The sequence below is a fragment of the Nylanderia fulva genome, unplaced genomic scaffold (assembly GCF_048542155.1).
Source record: "Nylanderia fulva isolate GAGA-0341 unplaced genomic scaffold, ASM4854215v1 Scaffold25, whole genome shotgun sequence".
Classification (NCBI taxonomy): Eukaryota; Metazoa; Arthropoda; class Insecta; order Hymenoptera; family Formicidae; genus Nylanderia; species Nylanderia fulva.
Genome location: NW_028190314.1, coordinates 1,338,182 through 1,365,464, shown reverse-complemented (window position 1 = coordinate 1,365,464; position 27,283 = coordinate 1,338,182). Strand labels below are relative to the sequence as shown.

At 32.5% G+C, this 27,283-nt stretch overlaps 4 protein-coding genes and 1 long non-coding RNA gene across 8 annotated transcripts in view; 2 read left to right on the top strand and 3 right to left on the bottom strand.

The window, feature by feature from the left end:
- LOC114941112 (T-cell immunomodulatory protein) overlaps positions 1-3,299 on the top strand; it is a 4,075-nt gene extending 776 nt beyond the window's left edge. For both annotated transcript variants that reach the window (XM_029315996.2, XM_029315994.2), the window contains exons 2-3: positions 508-2,059; positions 2,354-3,299. In XM_029315996.2, the coding sequence (XP_029171829.1) occupies positions 527-2,059; positions 2,354-2,617 (1,797 nt within the window). In that variant the 5' untranslated portion in view covers positions 508-526 and the 3' untranslated portion in view covers positions 2,618-3,299. The remainder of the gene's footprint in view (positions 1-507; positions 2,060-2,353) is intronic.
- Positions 2,659-5,488, bottom strand: Cdk5 (cyclin-dependent kinase 5). The gene is made up of 7 exons (XM_029315998.2): positions 5,353-5,488; positions 5,069-5,157; positions 4,599-4,792; positions 4,429-4,516; positions 4,102-4,273; positions 3,691-3,902; positions 2,659-3,197 (listed from the first exon to the last, which is right to left on the bottom strand). The coding sequence occupies exons 1-7, from the start codon at positions 5,387-5,389 to the stop codon at positions 3,090-3,092; spliced, it is 900 nt and encodes a 299-aa protein (XP_029171831.2). The 5' UTR covers positions 5,390-5,488; the 3' UTR covers positions 2,659-3,089.
- On the top strand, positions 5,043-9,224 carry LOC114941116 (uncharacterized). 2 transcript variants are annotated; one of them, XM_029316003.2, is made up of 5 exons: positions 5,043-5,667; positions 6,546-6,608; positions 6,764-6,826; positions 6,903-7,016; positions 7,538-9,224. In XM_029316003.2, the coding sequence occupies exons 2-5, from the start codon at positions 6,579-6,581 to the stop codon at positions 7,916-7,918; spliced, it is 588 nt and encodes a 195-aa protein (XP_029171836.1). In that variant the 5' UTR covers positions 5,043-5,667; positions 6,546-6,578; the 3' UTR covers positions 7,919-9,224. The 2 variants fall into 2 exon arrangements, with proteins under 2 accessions (XP_029171836.1, XP_085339589.1); XM_085483463.1 differs by lacking the exon at positions 5,043-5,667 and adding an exon at positions 5,933-6,336.
- Positions 8,363-25,603, bottom strand: LOC114941091 (uncharacterized). 2 transcript variants are annotated; one of them, XM_085483461.1, is made up of 4 exons: positions 25,061-25,195; positions 18,081-18,165; positions 12,438-12,546; positions 8,363-10,009 (listed from the first exon to the last, which is right to left on the bottom strand). In XM_085483461.1, exons 1-4 carry the CDS (start codon positions 25,133-25,135, stop codon positions 9,802-9,804), a joined length of 477 nt encoding a protein of 158 aa, XP_085339587.1. In that variant the 5' UTR covers positions 25,136-25,195; the 3' UTR covers positions 8,363-9,801. The 2 variants fall into 2 exon arrangements, with proteins under 2 accessions (XP_085339587.1, XP_085339586.1); XM_085483460.1 differs by lacking the exons at positions 8,363-10,009; positions 12,438-12,546 and adding an exon at positions 13,018-14,513 and having other exon boundaries at positions 25,061-25,603.
- Positions 25,358-27,283, bottom strand: part of LOC146722962 (uncharacterized) — a 19,319-nt gene continuing 17,393 nt past the window's right edge. The window contains exon 4 of the long non-coding RNA XR_014924842.1: positions 25,358-25,414. This is a non-coding gene — a long non-coding RNA (uncharacterized LOC146722962). The remainder of the gene's footprint in view (positions 25,415-27,283) is intronic.

The following is a 27,283-nucleotide window of genomic DNA, read 5'->3' as shown; positions in this document are numbered from 1 at the left end:
TCGTTTGAAGTGGACTATTGTTAGATCTTACATCTTTTTACATTTAAGTTACAGGATTTTACATTTACAGAGCATTAAATAATTCGTATTGTAAAATTTTAGAAAGATGGACTCAATAATTTTTTTGCCAACATATAATCAAATTAATATTTTTCATCTTTTATAATCTTTCCTTAAAATATCACTCTTAATATCCTTATCTTTTCAAGATTGACATTGATTCCTACAATGTAGGAAAGAAGGCAAAAACATTTTATTATATCACATATTAAGAAAAAAGATGAAATGTATTTTTGACAAGATTGTTTTAATATTATAAGAATCTTCTGCGATTAATTTTCACTTCTTTGTTTTTATGTCGTTTGAAGTGGACTATTGTTAGATCTTACATCTTTTTACATTTAATTTACAGGATTTTACATTAAATAATTCGTATTGTAAAATACCATTATTTTGTATCACTCTTGAGCGTCCTTATTCAGAAAGTAACGCATAACTATATTGCAGGTCATTCGTTGGGATGTGAATGATGCTGTCGATTCGAACGTTGGTCCATCTCGTCGCTCTCGTCGCAGCGGCGAGATGCAGTGACATAACACCGGCCGTGTTCGGCAGCGTCCTGGACGGAATGCCAGCTGCCTTCGGCGACTTCAATTCCGACGAGCTGACGGACGTGTTTATGTTACGTAAAAAGCCAGGATTAAACACTCCGACAACGGTGGAGATCTTCCTGGCAGCTGATCAGGAGCCGTTGTTGCGACCTGCTCCGCATCTCAATTGTTCATTTAAGAATATTGTGACCAGCGTCGTGCCAGGCGACTTTGATGGCGACGTCTTCATGGATGTCATGGTGACGACCTTCAATCTCACGGACAAGCTTACTTACGTGCACATATTGTGGGGTGGAAATGGTCATCTGAACTGTAGCGACGAATCTGATCCACTTATAAAGATGCGCGACCAGCCCCTGGCTTTGGATTACAATCAAGATATGATAATCGATCTTTTCGGAGTGGACCAGCACGACAGAAGGGTGTTCTGGGTGTTCAACGGGAATAGAACCACTCCGCATAAAATCAATATGACGCGGACAAATTCGACCTTGTTAGAGCCTGTGAGAAATCCGCATTCCAACGCCTTTCTGGATTTAAACAGCGACTTTCTGTCGGATCTCGTGATAACCACGAAAAAGTCCTTCGAGATTTGGTTCGGTATCGAGCAAGGATTCAAATTTGACTCGGAGATCGATCTCCCGTACAATATCGCGAAGGATAAACACTTCAAGGGGGAATTCGGTCAGACTCTCTACCTGGACGTCGAATTAACCGGCAAAATGGCTCTCCTTCTGCCGCTGTGCTTCAACGAGGCCTGCACCAATTGCACGATAATGATGTACCAGAACGGCTGGCACAATCTGCGAGTGAACTTCCGCGATTCCAACACTGTGTTATGGGGTTTTGTGAAACCGAACGGTCAACGTTACACGGAGACCATCACTCTTCGCGGCGGTGACTTCAACATGGACGGCTACCCGGACTTGCTGGCTACCCTGCAGTCTTCCGCTGGGAAGCAGTCGTTTCTGCTGCAGAACGTGGCGTGCAATGATTGCGTCGGTTTCAATCGCACCTTCGAGGTCAAGTGGCAGGAGCTGAATCCGTTCTACAATGAGACCGCGATGGCGGTGTTCTACGATTTTTATCAGGACGGTATTCTGGATGTGATTCTGGTGGAGGTCGACAAGACGAACAGCTTGTATCGCACCGCGGCGTTCAAGAACAGTCTGGACTACGACGCGAATTTTGTCAAGGTGATGGTGCTCACCGGACGCACCAACAGCATGTATCCAATTTCGCCGGGCTCGCTCGGCAAGAAGAAGCGTACCTACGGAACCAATCTGCCGGGTCCGTCGATCGCGTACAGAACCACCACTCAGGATGGTAGTCCTCGCAACGCGATTGCCGCGCAGTTGCCGCAAAGCGCACATTTCTCACTTAATCTGCCATACACCACCTTCGGTTTGGGAAGAACACCCAATTTCGTGGATGCTCTTACGATAGGGGTGAGAAGACACGGAAAAATTGCTCGATTCTTAAGACTAATTATAGTATTATGTGAATTGAAGTTAATATTGAATAGATTTCGTTTTTATATCTTATAAGTGGAATTAATATTTTAAGTATTTTTTTTAAACATTGTACACTCAATCTCTCACTAATTTATAATTAACTTTGACTGTGCAATTCAATTTCTTAGTGAAAATCTCGAGTTTATACTATAACGTTTCTAAAAAAATATAGTATATAAAGTATGTAAAAATATAATTAAAAAATTATAAAAATATATTTCTTTCTAGGTTGGCGGCAAATCACGAGAATGGCCGCAAATCATTCCCAACTCCCAAATGGTCGTAATACCAAATCCAATTGCCGAGCCGTCGAGATGGAAGGCTCAGCTATTTGTCACACCTAGCAAGTTGATTCTGCTGAGCGCTGCCGCATTAACCGCTACATGCGGCTTGATCACGGCCATCATTCTTGGCTTGTATTGGAAGGAGAGGCGAGAGGACAAAATTGAGAAGCTACAGGAAGCGCACAGGTTCCACTTCGATGCGATGTAGATAAGTGGACACATGTATAAAGGGAAATCGATAATTAAGACTTATTTAAGATATTGGTTTATTGATATAATAATTATTTAATAAATAAACCGCGCTTATAATATATCCTCAATCTCGCGTAAATCTTTATATTCATATTTTTCCGTGACTTTGCAGCAAACCATGCGTCTTCGTATGTGTCTTTCCTTTTTCGTAGAATTTTCACTTTCAATACGAAGAACGTTGCTGTCAGAAAATAAATTACCGATTTTTTTATCGATTCTTCCGTCATTTTTTTATAAAACAATGAGACACCATCGGTGACTATTTCTTCTCGCGCGGCTATCACTTCATCTCGAGCGCATATAATATATATGTATATATATTAACAAACGATCTTTGCCAGTGTGTTTTTTTCTCCATTTTTTGGTCGTTGCGCATCGTATGCGCATGCTAATGTTTTCGATCGGTCTAAGCTAAGAGGGATGATTCGCTATTGGCATCGGTCATTTTTTATGGCAGGGTTTAAGTCGTTGAAGTATGGATGCGCCATCGCTTCTTCCGCCGACAATCGTAGAGCCGGATTACACACCAATAATCTCTGTAAATCAATCAGACATTTTAACAATTAATATCGATCGAAGATTTAATATAAAAGAACTTGTAAAGAATTTGTATAACGTAAAACGTCAGATTCAGAAAATTATGTTTTACAATATAATTTTCTTTACTTTATTTCATATTATATATATAATTACTTCTAGAAAAAATAAGAAAAGCAGTTTTGTATTTTTGAATGCTTATTACATTTTCAGTTTTAATTTTAAATCATTTTATTTACAATACAAATACTTATATTTTGATAATATTTCGAATCATCTACATTCTAGTCTCATTATATTCTATTAATTCATATTGCTTTTCGTTAAATCGTTTGTTATAGATTTATTAAAAATTGTTAGATAATGATAGAAAATATTTATTATATATATTAGTTAACCTGCATAATTGTTTTACTATTTTCTAAATAGAATTGCATTTATATGTGTCACATTTCTGCTGTTTCAATAATAAAAATAAACCACGTCATTTACCTGGAGTAAGTCTTTGCCTCTTGAAGTGAGTTTGGGTGTAACCTGTGCCAGTCCTTGTGTGGGATGGTACTGTGGGAAGGGCTTGTAATCGGGAAGCGTCGTTAAATCTGGCCAGGTTTCCTCGGTCGGTGTGCCTAGCATTTTGAATATTCTTTTCAATTGATCATCCACATCCGATCCAGGAAAGAGCGGTCTGCCAGCGTTCGCCAATTCTGCAACATGTAAAAATGAAATATCAATATTTTATTCCATAATTATATAAATGAATAAGAGTTTAAAAATTTTTCTATTTTTTTTTGACAGAAAGGCAAAAGGAAAAACTTCTAAATAATTTTAATGACTTATATATATAGATTGAAAAGGAGTTTCCTCAAAGATTGACTTGAAATGAAGACTGTCGACGACGATTACCGGCGAATATGCATCCCGCGCTCCACATGTCAATGGACGTTGTATATAATTTTGCTCCGAAAAGAACATCCGGGGGACGGTACCACAATGTAACAACTTCCGCCGAGTAACATTTTACAGGAATACCAAATGCTCTTGCTAATCCAAAATCGGCGAGCTTCAACTCCCCGTTCTGCGAACAATTCTCTACTTGTGATTCAATACTCTTAGCTTAAACAACAAATAAGATCAATATTGTCTTGTGCAAAGTAATAATTTCTTTCTTACACAGTATGTATATATACATAAGAGAGATATTAAATATAAATATACAACTTGCATCTTTACCTTATTGATGAGTAAGTTCTGTGGTTTGAGATCTCTGTGCAGAACATTTCGGCTATGGCAGAACGCTAGTCCTCTTAATAACTGATACCTGAAGGCAAATAGAGTCATGATAATTTTGTGTGTAGGCAAAAGTAAAAATATTTCTGCAACAAATAAATAAAGCGTCTTACAGGAATGATTTAACAACGTCCAAATCAATTTCCCCATTTAGACTGTCAAAATATTTCTTGAGATCCTGATCGCAGTGCTCAAACACCAAGGTGAGCTTCTCGTCGCTGTGCAGGACGTCATAGAGGCGAACTATATTCTTATGCTTGAGTTCCTTCAGTAGACAGATCTCCCGTAGAGCTGACGACGGTACACCCTTGGGGGAACGTAAAAGAGCACACGAGCGATAAGACGTTTAATATCAAGGAGAAACGTTGCCGGCCTTCGTCGAAGGAAATTATTTTCGAGAGCGTCGCTTTTATATATATATAAATAAAACACGAGCGATCGATTAATTAAATTAATCGGAACGCCGGTGTCGCGGCAAACAGCAAGTGGGGGGATACTGCGACGAAGGGAAGGTAGAAAAAAAAAAAAAAGAAAAAAAATTTACACAAAGATATACAAATAATATCGCGCAAGCACTACCTACTTCATCGTCATCGTCCAGTCTCACCCGCTTCAGCGCGACGATTTCGTGTGTCTCGCGATTCTTGGCTTTGAACACGGTGCCATAAGTGCCTGGAAAGAAGAAAAGCGAGAGTCGGTACAGGATAGAGAGAGAGAAAGAGAGAGACAGGCACAGCGTAGTGTTGTTGTGTTGACAGCGTACACACAAGACTGACAGCTGTCAACTACGCCGGGCGGCCGCACGACGCGAGAGACAAACCGCGACGATGACGCGTCGCGTTTCCAAGGCGCTTGCAAATGGCTCACCTTCTCCTATTTTCTCGAGCTTCTCATACTTTTGCATATTTTTGCTGATACCACGGGCGGAACGCGCACGCACGCACGCACAGTCGCGCACAGTGTTTTTCGCACCACTGCGCGGGCCCGACAGACGCTCTGACGCGCGACGCTGCTGCCAACCTGAGGATCTTATCCCCCTGAACCGACTGTTACCAACTGTCGCGTTTTTGCTTATTTAATTCTCTATGATTGGACCGGAAGTAAGAGTGGGGGAATTGACGAGTCGTCGAAAAGAGGAGGCGTATGTATGTATATGATCGCTGTCTTTGTCAGGAATAATTGGTTAGTACTTTTATTCATTAAATTTGTTAATTAAATCAATAAAATGTAAACATTTCCTGAAAATTGCGTATATCGCTTTATTTATTGCGAAATATTTTGTGAAAAATATTTTTAATTCTTTAATCAGGTCTCTTTCTAATTCTAATATATAATATATATATATGTATATTCTAATAAAGTTATTAATTAATTGAATTACATGTACTGTGTTGATGATAGATCATATATTATTATATTAATACGTATAAATTTAAAAAAATTAAATACACGTACAAATGTATTTTTTATTCATATAATATTCTGTGTTGTTTTATATTAATAAAGCCAAATTCATTAATTCCTTTATTAATTAAATGTAATATTTTGTAATGTACATACGACCGTGTATGCAATATATTATTGATTATTCAATTTTTTCGCTCGATTATCTTATTCACTCGACTTCAATTGAATCTGGAATTTTTGGCAGATCATTATAGGAGAAAAAGAAAATTTTTAATCCGTCATTTCTTGGTGTTATACGAATACAATTTTAATATTTAAAATCCAGTTTTCCTTTAAAATTCCTTAATTATAATAACAATAATTATGTATTTGATATATCGCTTTTTTACCAGTGTAATTTTTGCGATGATGAACGCGATTATCGTGTTGTACATGTGTCAACGCGTAAGTCGCAATCAATTTTATATTAACATGTAAAATTTCTAAACTCTTTTATCGAGAAAAAAATGAGATTTAAATTTACTTTATTATCCAAATATAAAGAAAAGATGACAATAAACATATATTTCGAATTTTAATTGTAATGAATAAATTTACTAAATGCTTGAGTATAAAGAGGAAGTATATATAAATAGTGTCGTAATATTTTTCAGTTTTTCCGAGTAATAAGAGCACATTATCAGATTATGGCTGAAGCTGAGAGATTCAATTCGATCGTAATATATATTCCACGAAAGCAAATGATACATTAAGTTCTCTTTAATTTATGATTTTATGATTAGTTCGAAACTTTAATTTACATTAAAATTAGGGTGACGTATTTTCAAGTAATATTAAAATAATAATGTTAAATAATATTATCAACTGATAGATTTCCCAATCACGTGCGAGCCTTGATTATATTAGCTCGAAAATATCCCAAGGAATGGACCAGGTACTTTTAATTAAATTATCTCCGCAATTGAAAGAATAGTACGACACAGTAATATTTAATAAGATTGTTTGTACAGATAAAAGACGACATCGCCAGAGAATTGTCCATTACCGATAATTTAACGAAGCTCAGTTCGAAAATAGGATTGTTGCTGCAACGTTATTCCGAGTTGGAAGTAGGATTAATCGAGGTATAATCGATAAACAGAGATAAATTAATTTTTTTCTTTTTAGTTCGAGAAATAAAAAAAGTTTAACCTTCTGCTTAATAATATATAAACTTTAGTAAATTAATCTCTGACATCTTGCAATTATTTTGTAAAATATACTAAAATATATAATATTGTAAAAAATAGAAAATTATTATTGTTAGATGAAATTATAAGCAGATATTTTTTTTACAACGTATAAAAATTTTCGTATTAATTATCATAATTTAACTCAAATATTGCCTATTATACATACGATATCGTTTTTATTAGAATTGTCACAAAAATAAAAAAATTGCAGTAAAATAAATTCGTAGAATTTTTATATAATCAATATTGTAATCGATTAATTAATGATTAAAATTGTCACAAAAATAAAAAAATTGCAGTAAAATAAATTCGTAGAATCCGTTCGCCAGCTATTTGAGAGAAGAAATCGTGAATTTAAATTAGCCTATAATCAATATTGTAATCGATTAATTAATTTTTTTTCTCTTTGTCAGCTGGTGCGAATGGATCACAACACCAAAAGTGTAAGGATCGAGACACCAGCTGACATCAATGAGGAAGTCAAGAACATTCTTACAGCGATGAGGAAGAAACAACCTCAGCAGCAGCTATCGGATCGTCCTCGAACGCCGAAAAAACTGCGCATATCGACGAATACTTCCATGGGAATGAAGGAGCCACATCCAGTCGCTGGTTCCAAGCTTCTTATGTCACAATCATATAACATCACCGATCTCTCGAACGTGACAACCGAGAGACAGGAAAGGCCGCGTACGCCTGCTTATCCGGAAGTGCAGTTGCTGAATGATCCGAGATCGGCAGAAACCCATGAGAAACTCATTGGCTTCCGGCCGTCCTGGAAATGCGAGGCTTAAAACGATCAGATAAGTTTGTTTTCGTACTAGGTTTTTGGTAATTGTTTACGTTTCCGAAAAATGTGCTCAAGAAATTATATATGTAAAATAAAATCTAAACAAGAAAATAATGTTCTCTATCTTTGGAAAGTCTTAGTTTTAATTCGTTTAAAATTTTCGAAATTTTACGTATGCATATATGTGTTTAGAGGAAAATGTGAAGAGAGAATTAAATAATGATATAATTGAAGACGACATAAAAAGATTGTAAACCTCATATTTTCACGAAATTATTTTATATTAAGAAACACTATATAAAATTTAAAAAAATATGCTATGTTATATCTAACACAGTAACTGTATATAACTTATGTAAATTTTAATTTTTCAAGATAAATAATATTGTTATTTTAAAGACCTTAACATTAGCAAGCTTTTTATGTTACGTCTTCAATCGACCAGTCATTAATTATCGTTCTCTTTATTTAGATAGCACATTTTTGTAGAGTGACAACATATGAGTAGAGAGGAAGAATTGTAATATACTTTATATAATCTTGAATTGATCAAATTTCGTCAAAGTTGTGACGGATTGTAAACTGTCTTAATTTGAAGGATTAATCACGAAGAAACATCTTTGCCAAGTCACATAATTTTTACTTTGGACATAAAGATATCTTGAGTATTTTTTTACGCCATTGAGACTCTTTTCACAAATGAGTTCTCTCGAAGAAGAACGACATTCCATTACATTTGCATCTCTTAATCACTCCTGAGTATTTAATTTTGTGCAATATAGTTTCGAAAAATTTGTATTTGAAAATGTTTGAGTTAATTTGAGAATTAGTATATATAATTAATTACACAATAACAATATACACGCCGTGCATATTAGAATGAAAATTAGTTATTTTTGCGGCACAGCGCGTTTTAAAGAGTCGTCAAAGATTGCAGCAGCAAGAGTATACGTATATAAGAGGTCTTTTTAAATAAATCTCCCCGAGTATTTTATTTAACAATTATAATATTTCAAAATCAATAAATGGCGATTAATTTTTTTCTTTGATTCATTCTAAAAAAATCTTCGTGTATCCAGCACAATATAGATTTAATGAAATTAATTTAAATATCAAATAAATTAAACTCTTTATAATTTTATATTTTCCATTTGATTTACATACTTTATCTATAGGAGGTATTTTAAAGATATATGTATTTTAACACTAATGGATATTCTGCCAGCAGATTTCATGATAGATATGGACTTGATTTACTCTTAACAAAATTTTTGTAATAGGCCTTCAATCGTCGCAAACGTTTAAATTTTTTGCTATTAAAAAACTATATATTATTCAAAAAAATATATTTTTTTATATCAAAGTTTAGTTAAAATTAATGAAAACACACGAAAGGCTTGGTTATTTATTTTCCGAGTTTACAAAAATCTTATAATTTTTTTCAGTATTAGATATGTATTTTGATATTAATATTGTACTTTCCAATTAAATAAAATCGCCATTTTTTGCTAATAATTTAATCTTCTTATTGTTAGTTCTCTTAAGAATTTGTGATTTAAAATTCAATGTAATTTAAAATTTTAAATAAGGAAAGATTATGTTAAAAGATCTTCAGCACATCATCATCACATCTAAAGAATGCCCAATGATGTCGCGAGAAAAACAATCTCACGAGCGATTTGCATTTCACATCGATTAAGTTTGTTCTTAAACGTGCGACCATTAAAGGGCAGCAGAAGAGATGATCTCTTAATTTGCAAGGTCGAATTAATTTTGTCGAAAATTAAAATGAAATTATTTCTTATTCTCGGAACGAACGAACGCGCTCCTTCTTGCCCTTCGCCCTTTCCTTATCCCTTTCGTCCCATTATTCTCTTCTCCTGCCAATTAACGTTGCTGCCTGTCCGCCAAGTAATTATTGAACCTCTTGACGAATCCGCTCCAACCGACCCGATCGATCTCGTCAATGTTCCGTTTGAAGAAGCTGTCAAACGCGGTATCGATCTCGTCGAAGTTCCTCTTGGAGAAACGATCAAATACGGATCGATCGATCTCGTCGAAATTACCTGGTCGTAGGCTCATCGCGCTGAATCGCCTGCAATAATGGTCATGCAAGAGCATATATCCACGTGTAGATAATAACTCGTTTACTCGTTTAAATATTTTATTTTCAACTGGATGTAATACGATGGAAATAGATATTTTTAGGTTTTTTTAGTTTATAAAAAAGCAATAAGTTCTCAGAGAGATATATAAAAAAAAATAATTTAAATGCAATTTTATCGAAATACATTTTCTAAATAAAAAAAAAGCTATAGAAAGAAAAATCGGATTTTCTTATATTTTATTTCTTTCAAGGTTTCTTTAAAAAATAAAAATTATTATTTTATGTAAAATTATTATATAAAATTTTATATAATAGTAAAATTGTTATTATTTTGCCTGCAATAATGGCCATGCAAGAGCATATATCCACGTGTAGATAATAACTCCGTTTACTCATTTCAATATTTTATTTTCAACTGGATGTAATAAGATGGAAATAGATATTTTTAGATTTTTTATTTTTTAAAAAAGCAATAAGTTCTCAGAGAGATATATAAAAAAAAATATAATTTAAATGCAATTTTATCGAAACACATTTTTTAAATAAAAAAATAGCTATCAAAAGAAAAATCGGATTTTCTTATATTTTATTTCTTTCAAAATAAACGCAGGTTTCTTTAAAAATAAAAATTATTATTTTATATAAAATTATTATATAAAATTTTATATAATTATATATAAAATAATTAAGTAAAATTGTATAAAATGATTATTATAAAAGAGCACGAACAAGTAATCTCTTGCAGTATGGCAAGTAGTTACGGTCGGGAATACTCAGACAAGGAGTTATTGCCGGAACTAGTCAGACATGACACGAAGGTAATATCGACTCTTGTATAGTCAGACGCGAGAAATGAGATATGATCGCTATCCTGACGCATAATTCTTTTTTATTTTATTTTTTCCTTTTTTCAACAAAGTCGAGCGAACGTAATTGAATACCGTAGTATTCTGATATATCCGGAACTTGTGAAAATGGCGGTATTAAATGAAAGGGCGATAGATGGATAAAAATTGTATCGAAATACTCTCTGCAACAGCGATAGTTTGAAAAATTGGAGAAAAGAAGAAATTTTTTACAATTGTGTGTCATGATGAGTGGTGCAGGTTGAAAGTGTTACTCAATACCAGAACTGCGAATAAGGGAGCCACTTTCTTTTGTAAGTTTTTCTGTTTTCGTCTTTGAATAAAACTATTGTTGTCGTGAAAGCTAAAGGATTGTTATCGCCTCCCTGGATTTTATTGTATTATTTTTTTTCTAGATCAAGTAATGTAATCAGATATCTAACAGCAATACTCGCCTCATCTAGATTTGTGAGAAACTGAGAGGAAAGATAGTGATCGAGCTCGCATTTGTGGCGAAATGGCAGGCGGGAACACAATCGAAAAAGCAAATATATCGAATTGATAAAAAAAACCGAGCCCTTTGTGCGTGAACCTTTCAATAAATGACACGTGACCCTTTTATCGTCGGGAAAGGTAGAGAAGTGTGTAGAAAAGTGACGAGAGATAAATCGCGAGGAGAGAAATAAAATACGGCGAGCTGTGTGTGTTTATATAAATAGCAAAACAACTGGTAATTATTGGTGATTATTTTATTTCATTGAAAATATAATCTCGATCGGAGTGGGAAGAATCGGGTTGCAGTTTGCTTGAAATAAAAATAACACGGAACGAAAAGTTCAACGAAAAATACTTTTATCGACAAATCACTCAAGAAACGACCTCAAAGATTTTCTAATTTATTATACAGAAAAATTATATGTCTCTCTCTGAAAACGTAAATAAAATGTTTTTTATATGTGCAGCATATTTTATATGTATTATGAAATTAATAGAAGTGCACAAAAAAAGTATCAAATCAATATTAATCTACGATTTTTATTTATAAAAGATAATTTTTAAAAAAATTGAAGAAATTAAAAATCCCCTCCACTGCGCAAATTATAATTAAATTACGTTATATTCTGCTCAAATAATAATTTTCTTTCTTTACGTTTGTTGTATAATTGCTACGATTTTCCAAATTTGTTCCTTTAATCTTGATTTTCATTAGAATATTACAATTATTGTCTGTATGAAAGAATATTTGCATAAACAAACGCGCATAGAAAGATTACAATTAATTTTTTCAAAGTAAAATTAATGCACATTAATATCTCTAAAAAAATTATATAATCCTTCGAGAATGTATTTTCTATGAAAAAAATTAAATAAAATTATATATTATTTTAATTGAAAATATAATCGTTGAATCAGAGAATCCATAAATTCTGAAATTATTTCAGTCCAATATTTAATGAAGCTCCGTATACAGATTAAAAAGTTGATGAAAACCTTTCTCTTAAATGAGCATTTTATCATTGATTTTATCATCAGACACGTCATGCACATGCATATCACTAATAACATCTTACCTGACAGGTGCGTATCTCTTGTTTTCACCAAAGGTTGCCCCAGACAGCGAATCCAACCCTCGACGTGCCTGTCGCAGTAGATGACCGTCTAAATTACGACTGCCCGCACCTTGAACATTTTAAAAAGTTAGACTAGATCTATGTTAATTTTAATACGACAGAGTGTATAATATTATGAAACACGCAAACATCGATCGGTCATTCCATGATTATTATATTCGACAAGCTAATATATTCGTCATTTATTTTTATATCAAAATATAAATATTCATGTGTGTTGTATTCCAAACATATATATATATATATATATATATATATTTATATTTGAAATTGATATAAAAAATATATTTAAAATTGAGAAACTTTTAAAAACGATATATAAATAATATATTAAGAGAAAACTACTCTCTTTAAAAAAATATTAAATAATATTAAACATATGTTATAAAATATGAGCTTTTTAATAACACATTATGGAACATATATATTTTCAACTTCAATTTTTATTTTTGAAATTAATTTTGAAATCTCTGGAACATGTAAATAGTATAAATAAAATTATCAATATATCTTGTTATTATAAAATATGTATATGATATAGACAAAAAGAGGCAGAGAGAGAAAAGATGTAATAAGAAATTTAATGGAAAAAATAATTTTTTTATAATATATAAAGATAAGATAATGCAATTGAAAAATTAAAAATAAAATTGTGCGATTAAATTTGTTTTACATTTTCCATAGGTACGCTTTTCTTTTCTGACATGAACTTTTCAATTTATTAATATATATTTCACATGTGCGATTTGTTTAATTTTTTAATTATACCACCATTATATTTCTCTTCTATGCATTTATTAAATTACAATTAATCGACAATTAATCCAATTTTTTACATAAAACATACATAATTTTTGGACAATTAGAAAATCAAAAGTAATGTCGTAAAGAAAGACATTTAATAAACATAAATATATTCTTAAGCAATTAAATAATTTGTCTTCTAGATATCTTCGGATTCAAGCAAAATCAGGCAAACTCCTAGATTTTCACAAGATTTTCATGAGCGATCTTCAGTCGGCGTCGGTTCTCATGTCAGCCGACTCAGACTTCGTGCGGCGGCTTCCAATCGTCTTGAGTCTATTGCAGCTTGTTGCAATTGTCTCGAAGCTATTGCGGCATCCAATTTTCTTGCGGCTATCGCAGCATCCAATTTTCTCGAGGCTAAAGCGGCATCCAATTTTCTCGAGGCTACAGCGGCATCCAATCGTCTTGAGGCTACATTGGCATCCAATCGTCTTGAGGCTACATTGGCATCCAATCGTCTTGAGGCTACATTGGCATCCAATCGTCTTGAGGCTACATTGGCATCCAATCGTCTTGAGGCTACATTGGCATCCAACCGTCTTGAAGCTACTCCAGGCTGATCAAGACGTCTTGCTTCTACATTCGAGTAGGCGCGTCTTCTAACTTGGTTTTCATCGTCGATTTCATCCGGATGTCCATCACCGAGATGATCGAGATTTCCCGGAATATGCACATTGCCGATATAACCCAGATTACTCAAGACATATTCACCACTCTGGTCCGGGTTTCTCACGAGATGTCCACCACCGATCTGATCAAGATTCCGCACGCGATGTCCACCATCATGATGGTCCGGATTCCTCACGAGATGTCCACCGCCAATTTGGTCGAGATTTCGCACGAGATGTCCACCGCCGATCTGGTCCAAATTTCTCACGTGTTCATTTTTAATTAGGAGCCCATCTATATCATGAGTTTTCACAAGTCTTCCGTGCTCTTTTGCGTCCAAAATATCATGATTGTGATGCATGTATAATTGACCGGGATTGACATTTTCCAAACCGTACGGATGATGATTCGATGTGTCTATGAATGTTTCGGCGTTCAGCGGAGAATTATGGAGTTCGCCATGCACTCCATTAACAGAAATTTTCGATCGTCCGTCGAGTATTTCATCAGACTCTAGATGTGCACTCAAGTGGTTCTCTTCATCTGGTAAATGTCCATAGGCATACGGGTCATCGTTTCGCTTTGTTCTTTCATTCGTTTCTACAATAATAAAAATAAAATAATAAAATTAATTAACAGTTTCGCATTGGGTATCAAAACCAATATTTTGATGAGTGCAATTTTCGAGAATAAAATTTTCATGCTGCTTATATTACATCGAAATCTTCAATAACACATGCATTTTGCATTAAACAAATTAAATCATAAACATAAAAGATACAAAAGGTTTATATTTTGTATTCAAATGTAAATTTCACCAAAATAATACAAATATTAATTGCAATCCTCATTTAACATTTATTCGCAAGATCAAATCGTGATTCATGCAACTACGTCATGCGTTATAAAATAATATATGCTATATGTTGGTTGAAAATTAAATATGATAAATATGCATGCAAACAATGGCGCTAAATTGGGAAAATTATTGGGGGAGCAAAAGACAAGCTTTTCAAATGATCTTATTTTTTTAAGTAGCCTTTGGGCCGGGTCCACAATATGTAATTTGAGCCCTAAGCCTTAAGAAATTGATCATTTATGTACAATCAACTATGAGATGAATGGTCGACTGATTAGTCAATTTCTTAAAGCTTAGGGCTTAAATCAGCTATATTGTGGACCCGGTCTTATATTACCGAAAGGTGGGCGATGAAAGTATAATATAATGACCTCAAATTGACATCATTTTTTTCTATTCTCCTTGAGATGCAAAAGAAGTACATCGCACATCACAGTAGTGCATGATACAAAATTATCACACTGATTAATTATTTGACGATCAGCTTTCAATAGTTGTTTAAAAAAAATTCAATTTCTTTTCCTCGATTTTTTGATCGCATAATGCTATCTATTTTACACGATAATGCATACAAGTCATTAAAATCAGCGTAGAACGTATGGCGCAAATATGCACCTTATTGTGCAGTAGAGAAATTTGAGTAAAAATAACGGGAGACCCGGGAGTGCAAAAGCATGCAAAGTAAACGTCATCGTGGCATGCGCAAAGACAGGGTGGCATTAACGGAGCTTTTTCATGCCTAAATTGCTATTACATGCTTACCTTTTATTATTGTAATGTCAACGATACGTCAACATTTCGCACGTGCAACAATTTTCTGCGCGCTTGACACTCGTATACGCAAATTTTTTCCGTCGCGATAATTTTTATATTTTTATACATTATATGAATAAATTGAATGCAAATCCCAAGTGTATCGCTCAAGCTTAGCTTTTGGTTCAATTATTCTTGATTTGCCAGACCACACGTGTTTCGCATAATAATGATTAAGGACCATAATTTGATAAAAATATAATAATAATAAATTGCGCGCGTGACAAAGTAAAAATATCAGGGTTAAAAAGGGTCGAATAATTAATGTGCTTTCCGCGAATTAATAAGTCAAGAGCATGCGAGCGACGATCGTATTTATATATTAATATTTCATTGCTGTTCAAATTTATGTACTAATTATTGATACAATTCTCAAATATTTGGCCGGCCAGAAAAGAAAAGAGCATGAGCTTTATTATTATTTAATTAATATGCGTGTTCCCTCAGAAGGAAGAAATTTGCAAATTATATAAGATATCGCGCACATATAATCTTACAGTAAATCAGAATTAAAAAACCATCTATATCCAATAAACGATAATCAATAATCTAAATATTTAATTCTCTCTTTACTTCTGATCTATTATTTAAAAAACAGTTGTGTGTATATTCATTATATCTTCTTTATTTGAATGTTTGCTATTTTTTTTGCAAGAAAGTACATCCAATTAATGGTAAAAATAAATTATTAAAAATGAATATTATATATGTTATTATGTTATATTAAAATAGTCTCGTACACATGTTGCTTATTTATACATTTCTTATTATTAAATTGATTGAAGTTAAATTGACTAAATGTTAATCGAATCGGTACGAACAACCAATTTAACTGGTTTAAATGGCTATTGTTTCCCTTGCTTTGCTTTTCAAGTGAATGCGTGGGCGATCTTATGTTCGAACCATAATGTTTTATAATCAAGCTATAAAATGCAATCAGAAGGATGATAACCGCGTCGTAAAAGCGCGCTTCTATGACACTTTCTGTTTATCAGAGGGCGTTCAGCGAGCACTCAAACATGCTCTACAATCTATTGTTTATTTAATCATAATAGCTCGATTACACGACAAGACAATGATTGGTTGACATAACATAGTGCACTTTATGATTTTTTATCGACTAGTATATGAAACAAAACCGCGGTTGCTCATGAATAACGCAACTCGTGGAGGAAATTTTAATGCCGCAGCATTTAATCTTAGAAATCTTAGAGATAAATTTATATTCTATATGCACATGTACGTTTTTTTCAATCCTTTATTTCTCTTTTCTCTTTAAAAAAAGCTTTAAAAAATTTTATTCTCCATTCTTTCTCTTCTCAGAAAGTTGTATATTGAAGCTAAAAATGTGCAGTTTTCAAATATACGTGTATATAAATTTTTTATGTTTTCTCTGTACAATTATATGTCTGCAAAATAAAATGTCCAATATATAGTAAAATTCCTTTCTTTCTTTTGAAAAGACTTTTCTCTTCTAATGTCTCCTTTTTCCTCAGTAGTTATATACTTTTTCTTCATATAAATGCAATTACTGAATATTAATTTCAGTTAATTTAATAATTTTGTACTATAATACTATTTCGTGCTAGCATAATCGATGAATATCTTTTCGCAAACGATTAATTGAGGTGTATAATGTAAATATAATGGTTTATGCGGGTAATTAAATATATCAGGCGACTCTAGGTAGATAATTCCATTTTCTAGACCACACAGCATAGAAATGATATATCAAAGGGCAAAGGATCATCGTTTACGTATAGTAGCCTTGCTACAGCTATCGATCACGTACAGTTTTTTTCCCCGACACAACACATAATTTACTATAATTAGCCGATGCGTAACACTCGTCAGTAAAAGATGACGAATTATTTAACGCGTTAATCGCGTGTGATAGCAAAAAGGTACTTAATAAAATGTTTCAGATTTCATTTTCGCCCAGGTTATTTGTGCCTGCTGATATCCATCGCGTGATAACGCAATGGACTTGGAGTTTATTTATGTATTTATTTTATGTGTTTATTGTGATGAAAAAAGGAGAGAAAGAAAAGTCGCATCTAATTTGTCGCAACTACATACAAAGTATAATTCTTTTTTACGATAATAAACAATTTAAAATGCACAAATGCATTTGCAAATTTTTATCTTTGCCCTATATCCTATTTCAAATACTGTCATCGACTAAAAATTCAATTTTCCAGTGTGATGTTAGCAAAAAATAAAAAAAATATATATATTAAAGATAAATTCTCGAAATACATGAGAAAAAAGATCAAGAAATTTAGCTAGAGCAATTAAAATATTAAAAAAGTCAAAAAATTATTTGTATTTATATTTTTTACTTGGTTTAAAAGATACACATTTTAATGACCTCACAATTTCAAAAAATCGAAATTCTGATATTTTGAAAGATAAAAGTGTTTTTATGCCAGTTTCTCTCCTCTCTTCAAAATAAGCAAGCAAATGTTTTTTTCTTTTTCTTCAATGATACTCACTGCGCTCTTCCAAGTATCTTGCCAATAAGAGATCCGCCAATGCTGGCGATTCATATTCGTCCCGTTGCACCGTGTTCGATGTACCCTGTAACCGGAAAATGAGTAAAACTTTTTAATTATAGCCACAAGCATCTTGTTTTTGTTACGATATAACTGTTGTTTGAAAATTACTATACTTTATCAACACTCATTAAAAAAAAGGCACAACAAGATTATACATATAATTTAACTTTATTATTAGTATAAAAAAATCAAAAAATCAAGTAGGTAAAAATTACATAGGGAAAAAATTTCACATCAGTTTCTTTGTAATTTTCAGAAGAAGAATATAAAGTGTCAAATTTAAAAAAAATTAAAAAGGATAAATTTAGCACATAATTATAAGCTAGTAATATCAATAAAAATTAAAATTATGAGAATTTTTATTCATACAAAGAAAATAAAATATAATATCTGTCCTGTATATCTGTATAATTACTAATATCACTATAATTATTAAATATAATACAAAATAAAACATAAAAAATTGTGTGTTTAAAATCACTCTTTTATGATAATTTTTATGAACTTGCAGCATATCTCTTAAAATATAGTTGTATCGCGCGTCGCGTATCTCTACGCTTGATGTATTTAGATCTAGATCGAAAGCGTGGGATCTTTTATTTATTCGCGGCAAACGCATATAATTATTTATTTCAGTATCTATCCAACATCGATAGAGTCGAACGAGCGTTGCGATATAATACTGGGCGAAGAAAGAAGAAAGTTGCGTGCATGCATAATGCAAAGCTTTCTTAAAGATCACGTAAAGAATGACCGACCACGTGTTAAAGTCCCGTGACAACAGCACGTGCGAGTTGACGTTTTCGCGATGGCTTATCGAGGGCTTGCAACGAGGACTGCATTATGTTAATTGCAATTTTTCGTTCGTCGCTTCGTCAACGTGCTGGGTCTTACTTTACTTTCCCGCGGATCGAACTTTTCTTCACGACAGGTGTATTATAAATTCCCGGCTTAGTCGTTCACTCTGACTTCGGATGAATTGAAAATGCATTATGACGATCGATGTTGCGACGGTCGCGTGCATTCAACGAATAACTCTCTGACTTTTACATTATTTTTTTCACGTTCGCGACAAACCCGGTAATTTTCCTTTCAGATTTTTTTCACCTCTTCTCGTGAATTTGTTCGATTCGGCTCTATTCGCAAATCAAGTTCATTAACAAATTAAATTTGATTTTACATTGGAAATAGGAAAAAAAATTAATTTCTGAGATATTTTGCAGATACCTATTTAGAACTTATTTCCCTTAAAAGTTATATGATTGATCATTGCTTTCCTTAATATTAACACCGTTCTTTGTAAGACTCGAGGTAATAGTCCTTCAGGTCGACTTTGAATGCATCCTGTTAACTACGTTTACAGATCGATATTACTGCGCTCTGTCATTTACTCGACTCCTACGACTAATTATAAGGGTTAAGGTCGATACCGTATCGAAGGTTTCACCTTTACTCAACGAATCGCCTGCCTTTTTCATATCGCGATCAAAAGACCTCTGTTTTTTCACTGGTCGACCTTATCGATTATGCTCGAAACATTCGACGAAAAGGAAAAACCGAGCGTCACGCAAGCATACTTTTGTACTTTGTACGTTTTTACTCTCCCTTTCTTTTATAAGGAGAATGCTGTATACAATGCGTTTTAGCGATTCAATCGAGTTTGACGAAAAAGCTTTTCGTAGCCTCGCTTCGAGACCTTCCGGAGAGCAGCTGCGTATCGGAAAGGATAGAAAATGGAGTTTCATGTGCATCATAAAGCGCCGAAGGATAGAACATTTTACGGATTTAATTTCCTTTCTTTTAAAACCCCCGATGGCGAGGACGGTGTATATAGCTTCGATCGAACCTCCGGTGGAACTCGCGTTTCTCATCACGCACCGTAACTTACAGACACGTATATAAGAAAACTAGGGCCGAGTTGCGGTTCACAGTTGATCAAGTTAATGAAGTTTCGAGCCATTTTAAATAAATAACAGGATAGGAGGAGAGAGAGCAATTGACGAGTAATTAAATGCTTTCCTGAAAGTAAAGCGGTGTCTTATTTACGACGATCGTAAAACCAAGTTTTTTGCATATATGTATGTACAGAAAAGAACGTTTTTCACCAAGATTTTATTTTATTTAAATTTACATTTTTTAAAGAATTTTCGATTTCTATTAAGTATACAACGAGATTGCAAACTTCATGAAAAATATGATATTGTCATGTAGGTAATATTAGATTTTATTCGGGAAAGTACATATAAAAATTATGTAAATCTAAAGCGAAAAAAAAGCTGTATGTATAGAGGGTATACAAAAAGACTGCAACTATAAAAATATAATATCATCATATATTATATGTAGTTAATATGGAAAACATTTATTTATCAACTTATATTGCATAATTTATATTGCATATTCAAAGAAAGAAGTCTCTTAGAAATTATGTAAATCTAAAAAGAAAAATGTAATACTCATAAATATACACATAGACGCGTGTGCCAAGTATTTTAGAAAAAAATTAATTAAGTAACAAACACGGTGTGTGTACATTTTCTTTACTTTGTGAAAAATCAAATTTTGCTTTCCACTTAAAAAAATTAAATTTCTTCTACTTTAATAAATCAAATAATTTATACTATTTTGTGTGTATAATAAATCTGCTTATAATACACACAGAAAAACAAAGCGCGAAGTGTAACTTTTTAATTATTTTTCTGCTGAAAAAATTAAAATTATATATGCTATATTCTCAGGAAAGTTACGTATAATGCATATCAGTATGATATGAGATCTATCTCTGTATAAATCCATTGCGTGCATGCATGTTTATACATATATATATTTACATACGTGCAATCGCGATTATTCGATTATTGATGCATTAGGATGTTGCATCGCTCAACTAGATAAAAATGCAAAAGGGAATTTCGCGATCTCCTCTCTTGGAAAAATGTCAGAGATATTTGGGACGTACATCGATATTCTCGCGGACACGTATATCCTGCTTTTTTACAGCGCGAATCCCAACATCCCAGGTGCATACGCGTAGCTGCCTTATGGGCACTATTAGTATGCATGGGGAAACTTTTGCAGGAACGCGAGTACACGGTCATGACATACATATATACACACATCGTGCAAGCTTTAATCCGTTCGGATTTTGCTGCTGACCTTAAAGTCTCGCGAGCATCTCTCTCCGTTTCCGATGCAGTCTCGACTATCGCGATTTGTCGTTGCGAATTACAATCTCCCGGTAATCAATTTTTTATATATAATTATATATAAATAATTGTATAATTATACATATCATCGTAAAATTGTATGTGAAATATGTCTATTTTTATATATAATTATATTAATTTATAAATTGATGAATGAGAGTTATATATTAAATAGATATTATCATGTCAAATTACTATGAATAAGAAATTTATATAATTATATATAAAAAGAATTTTTGTCTAATTATGTATGGATATATTTCATATATAATTTTGCGATTATGTGTATAATTTTATTATATATTTCTATATAATTTTATATTGTTATATATAAAAAATTTTTTACCGGGCTCGCGTGTATGATTTGCTTTAAATTTGTGCATTCGGAGACAGCCGATCATATCAAATATGTAAAAAAAAACTATATATAATAATATTCTAAGAAAAAAATACATTGTTCTTTCGTTTTAAAAAATTCTCTTCGTTGCATAAGATAAATGTCAGCTAAAAGTACAGTCGAAAGGAGACAAATGCAAAGCTAAAGTCAAGAGTCATTTTTTTTCAGAAAGTATTTACAGTAAAACTAACGTTACATGTAATTCGAAGCACTACAATAGTGATATGTATATGTCACCATATAGCATTTAAAATAAGTAATAAGAAATATAATTTAAACATTATGTTCTTTTTGTATTCTTTTAGAAAAAAAAAATAAACTAATTGTGCAAAAATATAAAATATAAAATAGTTCCGAGTTATATTTTTACATTCTCTCTCTTTTTTTACGATCAATCTTTACTTATTCCACTTGGTGGCGCCTCGAAAAAAGGCATAGCATTTAAAATAAGTAATAAGAAATATAATTTAAACATTATGTTCTTTTTGTATTCTCTTAGAAGAAAAAATCTAAAATAATTTTGCAAAAATATAAAATATAAAATAGTTCCGAGTTATATTTTTACATACTCTCTCTTTTTTTACGATCGATCTTTACTTATTCCACTTCGTGGCGCCTCGAAAAAAGGTGCGTTTGATCTAGAGATGATGCTTTTTTATCATTTCAATCTGCGAAAGTGCGAAATGAAAGTGGCAAAGTGCAACTTCCTCCGATATGTCGCCACTTCGAGATTTATCAAAGGACAAAAACGGGACGAGAATCATCGAACGTGGTAATCTCGTGCGGATAATGCCTCGAGGGAAAGGTCATGACACGAGAATAGCGCGCGAGAGAAGGCGCTATTTGGCGCTCCGAAGAAAAGGTGCACTTCGCAGAACGGATGCAACAAGTTGCGAACGCAACGAGGCGCATCGCGCTCCCGGTACTTTATCCGGTGAAACAACAAGAGCGAAAAGCGCACGACGAGATAAACACATCGCGATCCGGGATTCTCCCCGGAGGGGATTTCGACGGGGGTGGGATTAATATAAAGCGCGGGACTACACAAGTAAATCTTCGAAGCGGAGGCGGGATCGCCGTAATTACACCGTGGATACATTGTGCCTCTCTTTATTGCGCGCATTCTTCGTAAAAAAAGTTTCCCTCAAAAAAAAATTCCCTCACTCACTCTCCCTCTCGCAAAACGGTTTTTAATTGAATTGTTCATTTATTGCCAGGAAAATTAAGTATCGCTGTCATCCGCAGATTATCTTTTTTAAATTGATGAATGAATTATTTTGAGAATAATGTAATAATTATTGGGTATAATGTAATAATTGTTGGATACATTGTGCCTCTCTTTATTGCGCGCATTTTTCGTAAAAAAAGTTTCTCTCAAAAAAAAAAAATTTCCTCACTCACCCTCTTTTTCTCTCCCTCTCGCAAAACGATTTTTAATTGAATTGTTCATTTATTGCCAGGAAAATTAAGTATCGCTGTCATCCGCAGATTATCTTTTTTAAATTGATGAATGAATTATTTTGAGAATAATGTAATAATTATTGGGTATAATGTAATAATTGTTGGATACATTGTGCCTCTCTTTATTGCGCGCATTCTTCGTAAAAAAAGTTTCCCTCAAAAAAAAAAAATTCCCTTACTCACCCTTTCTTTCTCTCCCTCTCGCAAAACGGTTTTTAATTGAATTGTTCATTTATTGCCAGGAAAATTAAGTATCGCTGTCATCCGCAGATTATCTTTTTTAAAATGATGAATGAATTATTTTGAGAATAATGTAATAATTATTGGGTATAATGTAATAATTGTTGGATACATTGTGCCTCTCTTTATTGCGCGCATTCTTCGTAAAAAGTTTCCCTCAAAAAAAAAAAAAAAATTCCCTTACTCACCCTTTCTTTCTCTCCCTCTCGCAAAACGGTTCTTAATTGAATTGTTCATTTATTGCCGGGAAGATTAAATATCATTGTTATCCGCAGATTATCTTTTTTAAATTGATGAATGAATTATTTTGAGAATAATATAATAATTATTGGGTAATAATGAATGAATTATTGTGGGAGAATAATATAAATATAGTCTACGTTTGTGTACAAGAATTTCTAAACATTAATAACCACTTTTCTGTAATCTTAAAACGTGATAATGTCAAAAGATAACATATTCGGACAGCCGATTTCCATCAAAGCAAAATGTCTAGTGTCACGCGCTTTATCATTCAATTATGTTCGCTGTAACATGACGAAATTAATTACATTCCGATGGCGCGCGTAAAGTCAAACACAATTCAATCTCGTTTGCGTATACTACGCAATTGTCAAAATTGACAAACAAACAGTCATACCCTGATGTGGCACTCATATTATTGCTCGCTATTATAATGATTGGCAGCGTGAATACGTGCCTGTTGCACGCGCTCGCTATGCAAATTAAAGCCTACCGATGAATTTGCATCTTCCAATTTTCCTGGGTTTTACTAACTCTATTTTCATCGAAAAATTTGGTAAACATTTTTTATTCGTCGGGCAATGGCAAAATTAAAAACTTTACATTTACGTTTTTAGAATAAATTGCCTTTGACAAAAAACGCAATTGAGAATTGTTCTTTAATAAAATATCATTTATATACACAAAAGTTATTGAGGAAGTTTTTGCATTGTAGGTTTTCAATACTTATCTATTTGTATATCATTGTTAGCGAGAAAATAAAATTTTGGAATTTGAAATTTTCCATTTTCGCTTTTTTTATTTCTCGTATGATTTTTTTTATTATCAAATGCATTGAATTTTGATTTGCGCATTAAAGAAATGTCGAGCATTTTATTTAGATCAAAAAACCCTACGTGCAAAATATTCAATTAAATATTTTTCATGCGTATCATTATTACATTACACGAAATATTAATTTTATGTAATCTGTATTCTCTTTTGTATGATAAAATGAATTTAATTCTTTCAAATTGAAAACCCCAATAAAATTTTTGCACAATATGTTTTTCATTTAATTTATTAGTTTATATTAATATTTTTTATTTAATTTATTTTCAAAGTGCAAAATTTTCGAATCTAGAAATATATGCTCTCGAACAAATTAGCGTCAGTTTTATTTAATTAATACAACAAAACCAATATTGAAAGAGAACGAAGACATCTTTTAGCAACGATAGATAATCCGTCAAATATAAAATATAGATTCCGACTCTAAGTTATATTCACGACCTCTTAAATAATTAACGCCACAGTCGAATATAAAGAGTGCGATTAATAAATTACATATCCACGTGACACAAATGAATGAAAAACTGAGCTTTATTTACCTGAACGGGTCCGGCTGTAACCGCGTAAGCGGCCACGCCGATGAAAACGATCGCGATCGATGAGGGAAACGTCATCACGCCGCGACGTCCGGTTCCGGTGTACAGGATGGTCTCTGGTATCGAGGGGATGCCTGGATTCTCCGAAAGAGAAAAATTGTGATCCGTCGGTCTCGGTATCCTTTCGTGGATGCTCACGCTGTGAAAAACGTGTGGAGTGCCCCGAGTCTCGTGCTTCCATGAAATATATAGAGCTCTGCGTGCTCCTCCTGTTTAGCTTTAGGAAGGGGCGCAAAACGTCGCGCAGACGCGAGCGCGTCGACTTCGACGCCGAACCGGACACGTACGTCTTTTTATCTGTTTCGTATAAAATACGAGATTGTGGGATGAATTAATAAACTACGAGAGACCGTGTCGAATGGATAAATAATAAATAAACTTACAAGACTTTTCAGCGATGATGATATACGAAATGACCTTAATATTTATTTCTTATACGAAAGATTTCTCGCGATCAGATAAATTTGTAATTATGTCCAAGTTTAATCCTGCATTTAATAAACTATATATATATTTTTTTTAAATATCAGTTTTTATAAAAAAAAATTTTATATATATTTCTATTTTTTTTTTTTTTAAGAATAAAATGACAATCTAAATAGAATTATTCTAGTATTTTAAAAAAATAATTGCTATTACAATATGTTTTGTTTTTTTTCTAAAAAAGCCAATATTCATCTTCTATCTATAAAAACTATTTTTTAGACGATGATGGAAAATTTTTTCGAAGTTTGTGTTGCACAAATTAATCACAAACTAATAAGAACAATTTAAAAAATTTATCCCTTTAAAATGCAAGGATGTACCCGATAAAATAACGAGTTATTCCATCAATCTAGAATATAATAATATTTTAATAAACTTGTCAGCTTGTAACAACCAGTTTTCTTCATCATATAACATTGTGTATCGATCATTTTAATGCTATACATTTTAAACTGTCTAGACGAATAAACGATTAATAATCGTTCATCAAATCCGACGTATTTTCTGATCATTAGTAATTCTCGTCAAAGTATTTCTCGATAACGCATCAATTAATGTCAAACTCCAACGTTGCATCTAAATGGCATTTAGAAAACTAGAGAAGAAGATTAATATTGAGAGATGAGCGGTTTGTGTAGATTAATATCACTTAAGAGAATGAGTTAACAGAAGATCATTCTTCGACATCTCTCGAGATCTTCTGAGTATTTACTACAGGAGGATTACAAGAGAATTACAAGACGAATCAACAAGAGATTTTAAGAAAAAGGAAAGGAAACCCACTTAAACAACACATCTTGGTAAATATCTTTTTACTGAGTTCGTTAATAGGTTCTATTTTGGATTTGTATCATAAGGTTTCTTAAAGTTTGTTTTGAAGCCATATTTCTGTGTGCTACATTAACTTCTCGATTATAATTAATTATTCCGCCCGGATACAAACTATTACATAACTTTGGTAAGATGTTAGCTGAATTTCACAAGAATCCTTATCAACGATGGAGGAGACTCTTAACATCGTTTGTACCTTATCTCTAATAAGTTAGGAATGACGATATATGTATGTATATATATATATATAATATATTAATACTAGAACATATGATGTAGATTATATTAAAATTTAAATATTTGGATAAAATTAAAACCACAAATTTTAAAATACTGTTTAAGGAATTTTCAAATTAAAATGTATTAAACGTTTCAAATTAAAATTTGTTAAAATTTTGGTTGAGACAAAATGCGGTTAAATATTGAGAATAGTAGAGAAACAAGTTCTTCTATTATATTAATTTTCATTTTTGAAGCTTAATTCACTCAAAATTCTACAATAATAGTTTTTAAATAATTTAATAGCTTTTACGATCAATATTTATGAATAAAAGATATAATAGCATAACTCTCTACTTTGTATATTTAGAATATCGTAAAAGTATGTCAATGATATCTTCAGATGTCTTTTTAATAGCAGTCTTTCTTAAATAATTTGGAATTGGTTTTTCTCTAAGGGAAATATTGAAGGAGATTATCATTTTCCACAAATTTCACAATTTTTTCCATTACATATTTTTATAAATAAATCTAAAATTAAACTTTTTTATTAAATTATTCTGAATTTATTAATAAAAAATGTAATTTTGTTAATCTTTGACTCCAAAGCTTAATAAAAAGCTCTCTTCT

Excerpts from the sequence above, each read along its gene's own strand:
- Cdk5 (XM_029315998.2), bottom strand. The coding sequence starts at position 5,389 with ATGCAAAAGTATGAGAAGCTCGAGAAAATAGGAGAAG. Across the intron at positions 4,793-5,068 it reads GACTGGACGATGACGATGAA|GGTGTACCGTCGTCAGCTCT; the intron begins GTAGGTAGTGCT and ends CGTTCCCCCAAG. Across the intron at positions 3,198-3,690 it reads GAGGCAAAGACTTACTCCAG|AGATTATTGGTGTGTAATCC; the intron begins GTAAATGACGTG and ends ATTGATTTACAG.
- LOC114941116 (XM_085483463.1), top strand. The coding sequence starts at position 6,256 with ATGTATTTGATATATCGCTTTTTTACCAGTGTAATTTTTGCGATGATG. Across the intron at positions 6,337-6,545 it reads TGTTGTACATGTGTCAACGC|TTTTTCCGAGTAATAAGAGC; the intron begins GTAAGTCGCAAT and ends AATATTTTTCAG. Across the intron at positions 6,827-6,902 it reads TATCCCAAGGAATGGACCAG|ATAAAAGACGACATCGCCAG; the intron begins GTACTTTTAATT and ends TTGTTTGTACAG.
- LOC114941091 (XM_085483460.1), bottom strand. The coding sequence starts at position 25,135 with ATGACGTTTCCCTCATCGATCGCGATCGTTTTCATCGGCGTGGCCGCT. Across the intron at positions 18,166-25,060 it reads TTACAGCCGGACCCGTTCAG|GGTACATCGAACACGGTGCA; the intron begins GTAAATAAAGCT and ends TTCCGGTTACAG. Across the intron at positions 14,514-18,080 it reads AAGATACTTGGAAGAGCGCA|AAACGAATGAAAGAACAAAG; the intron begins GTGAGTATCATT and ends TTATTATTGTAG.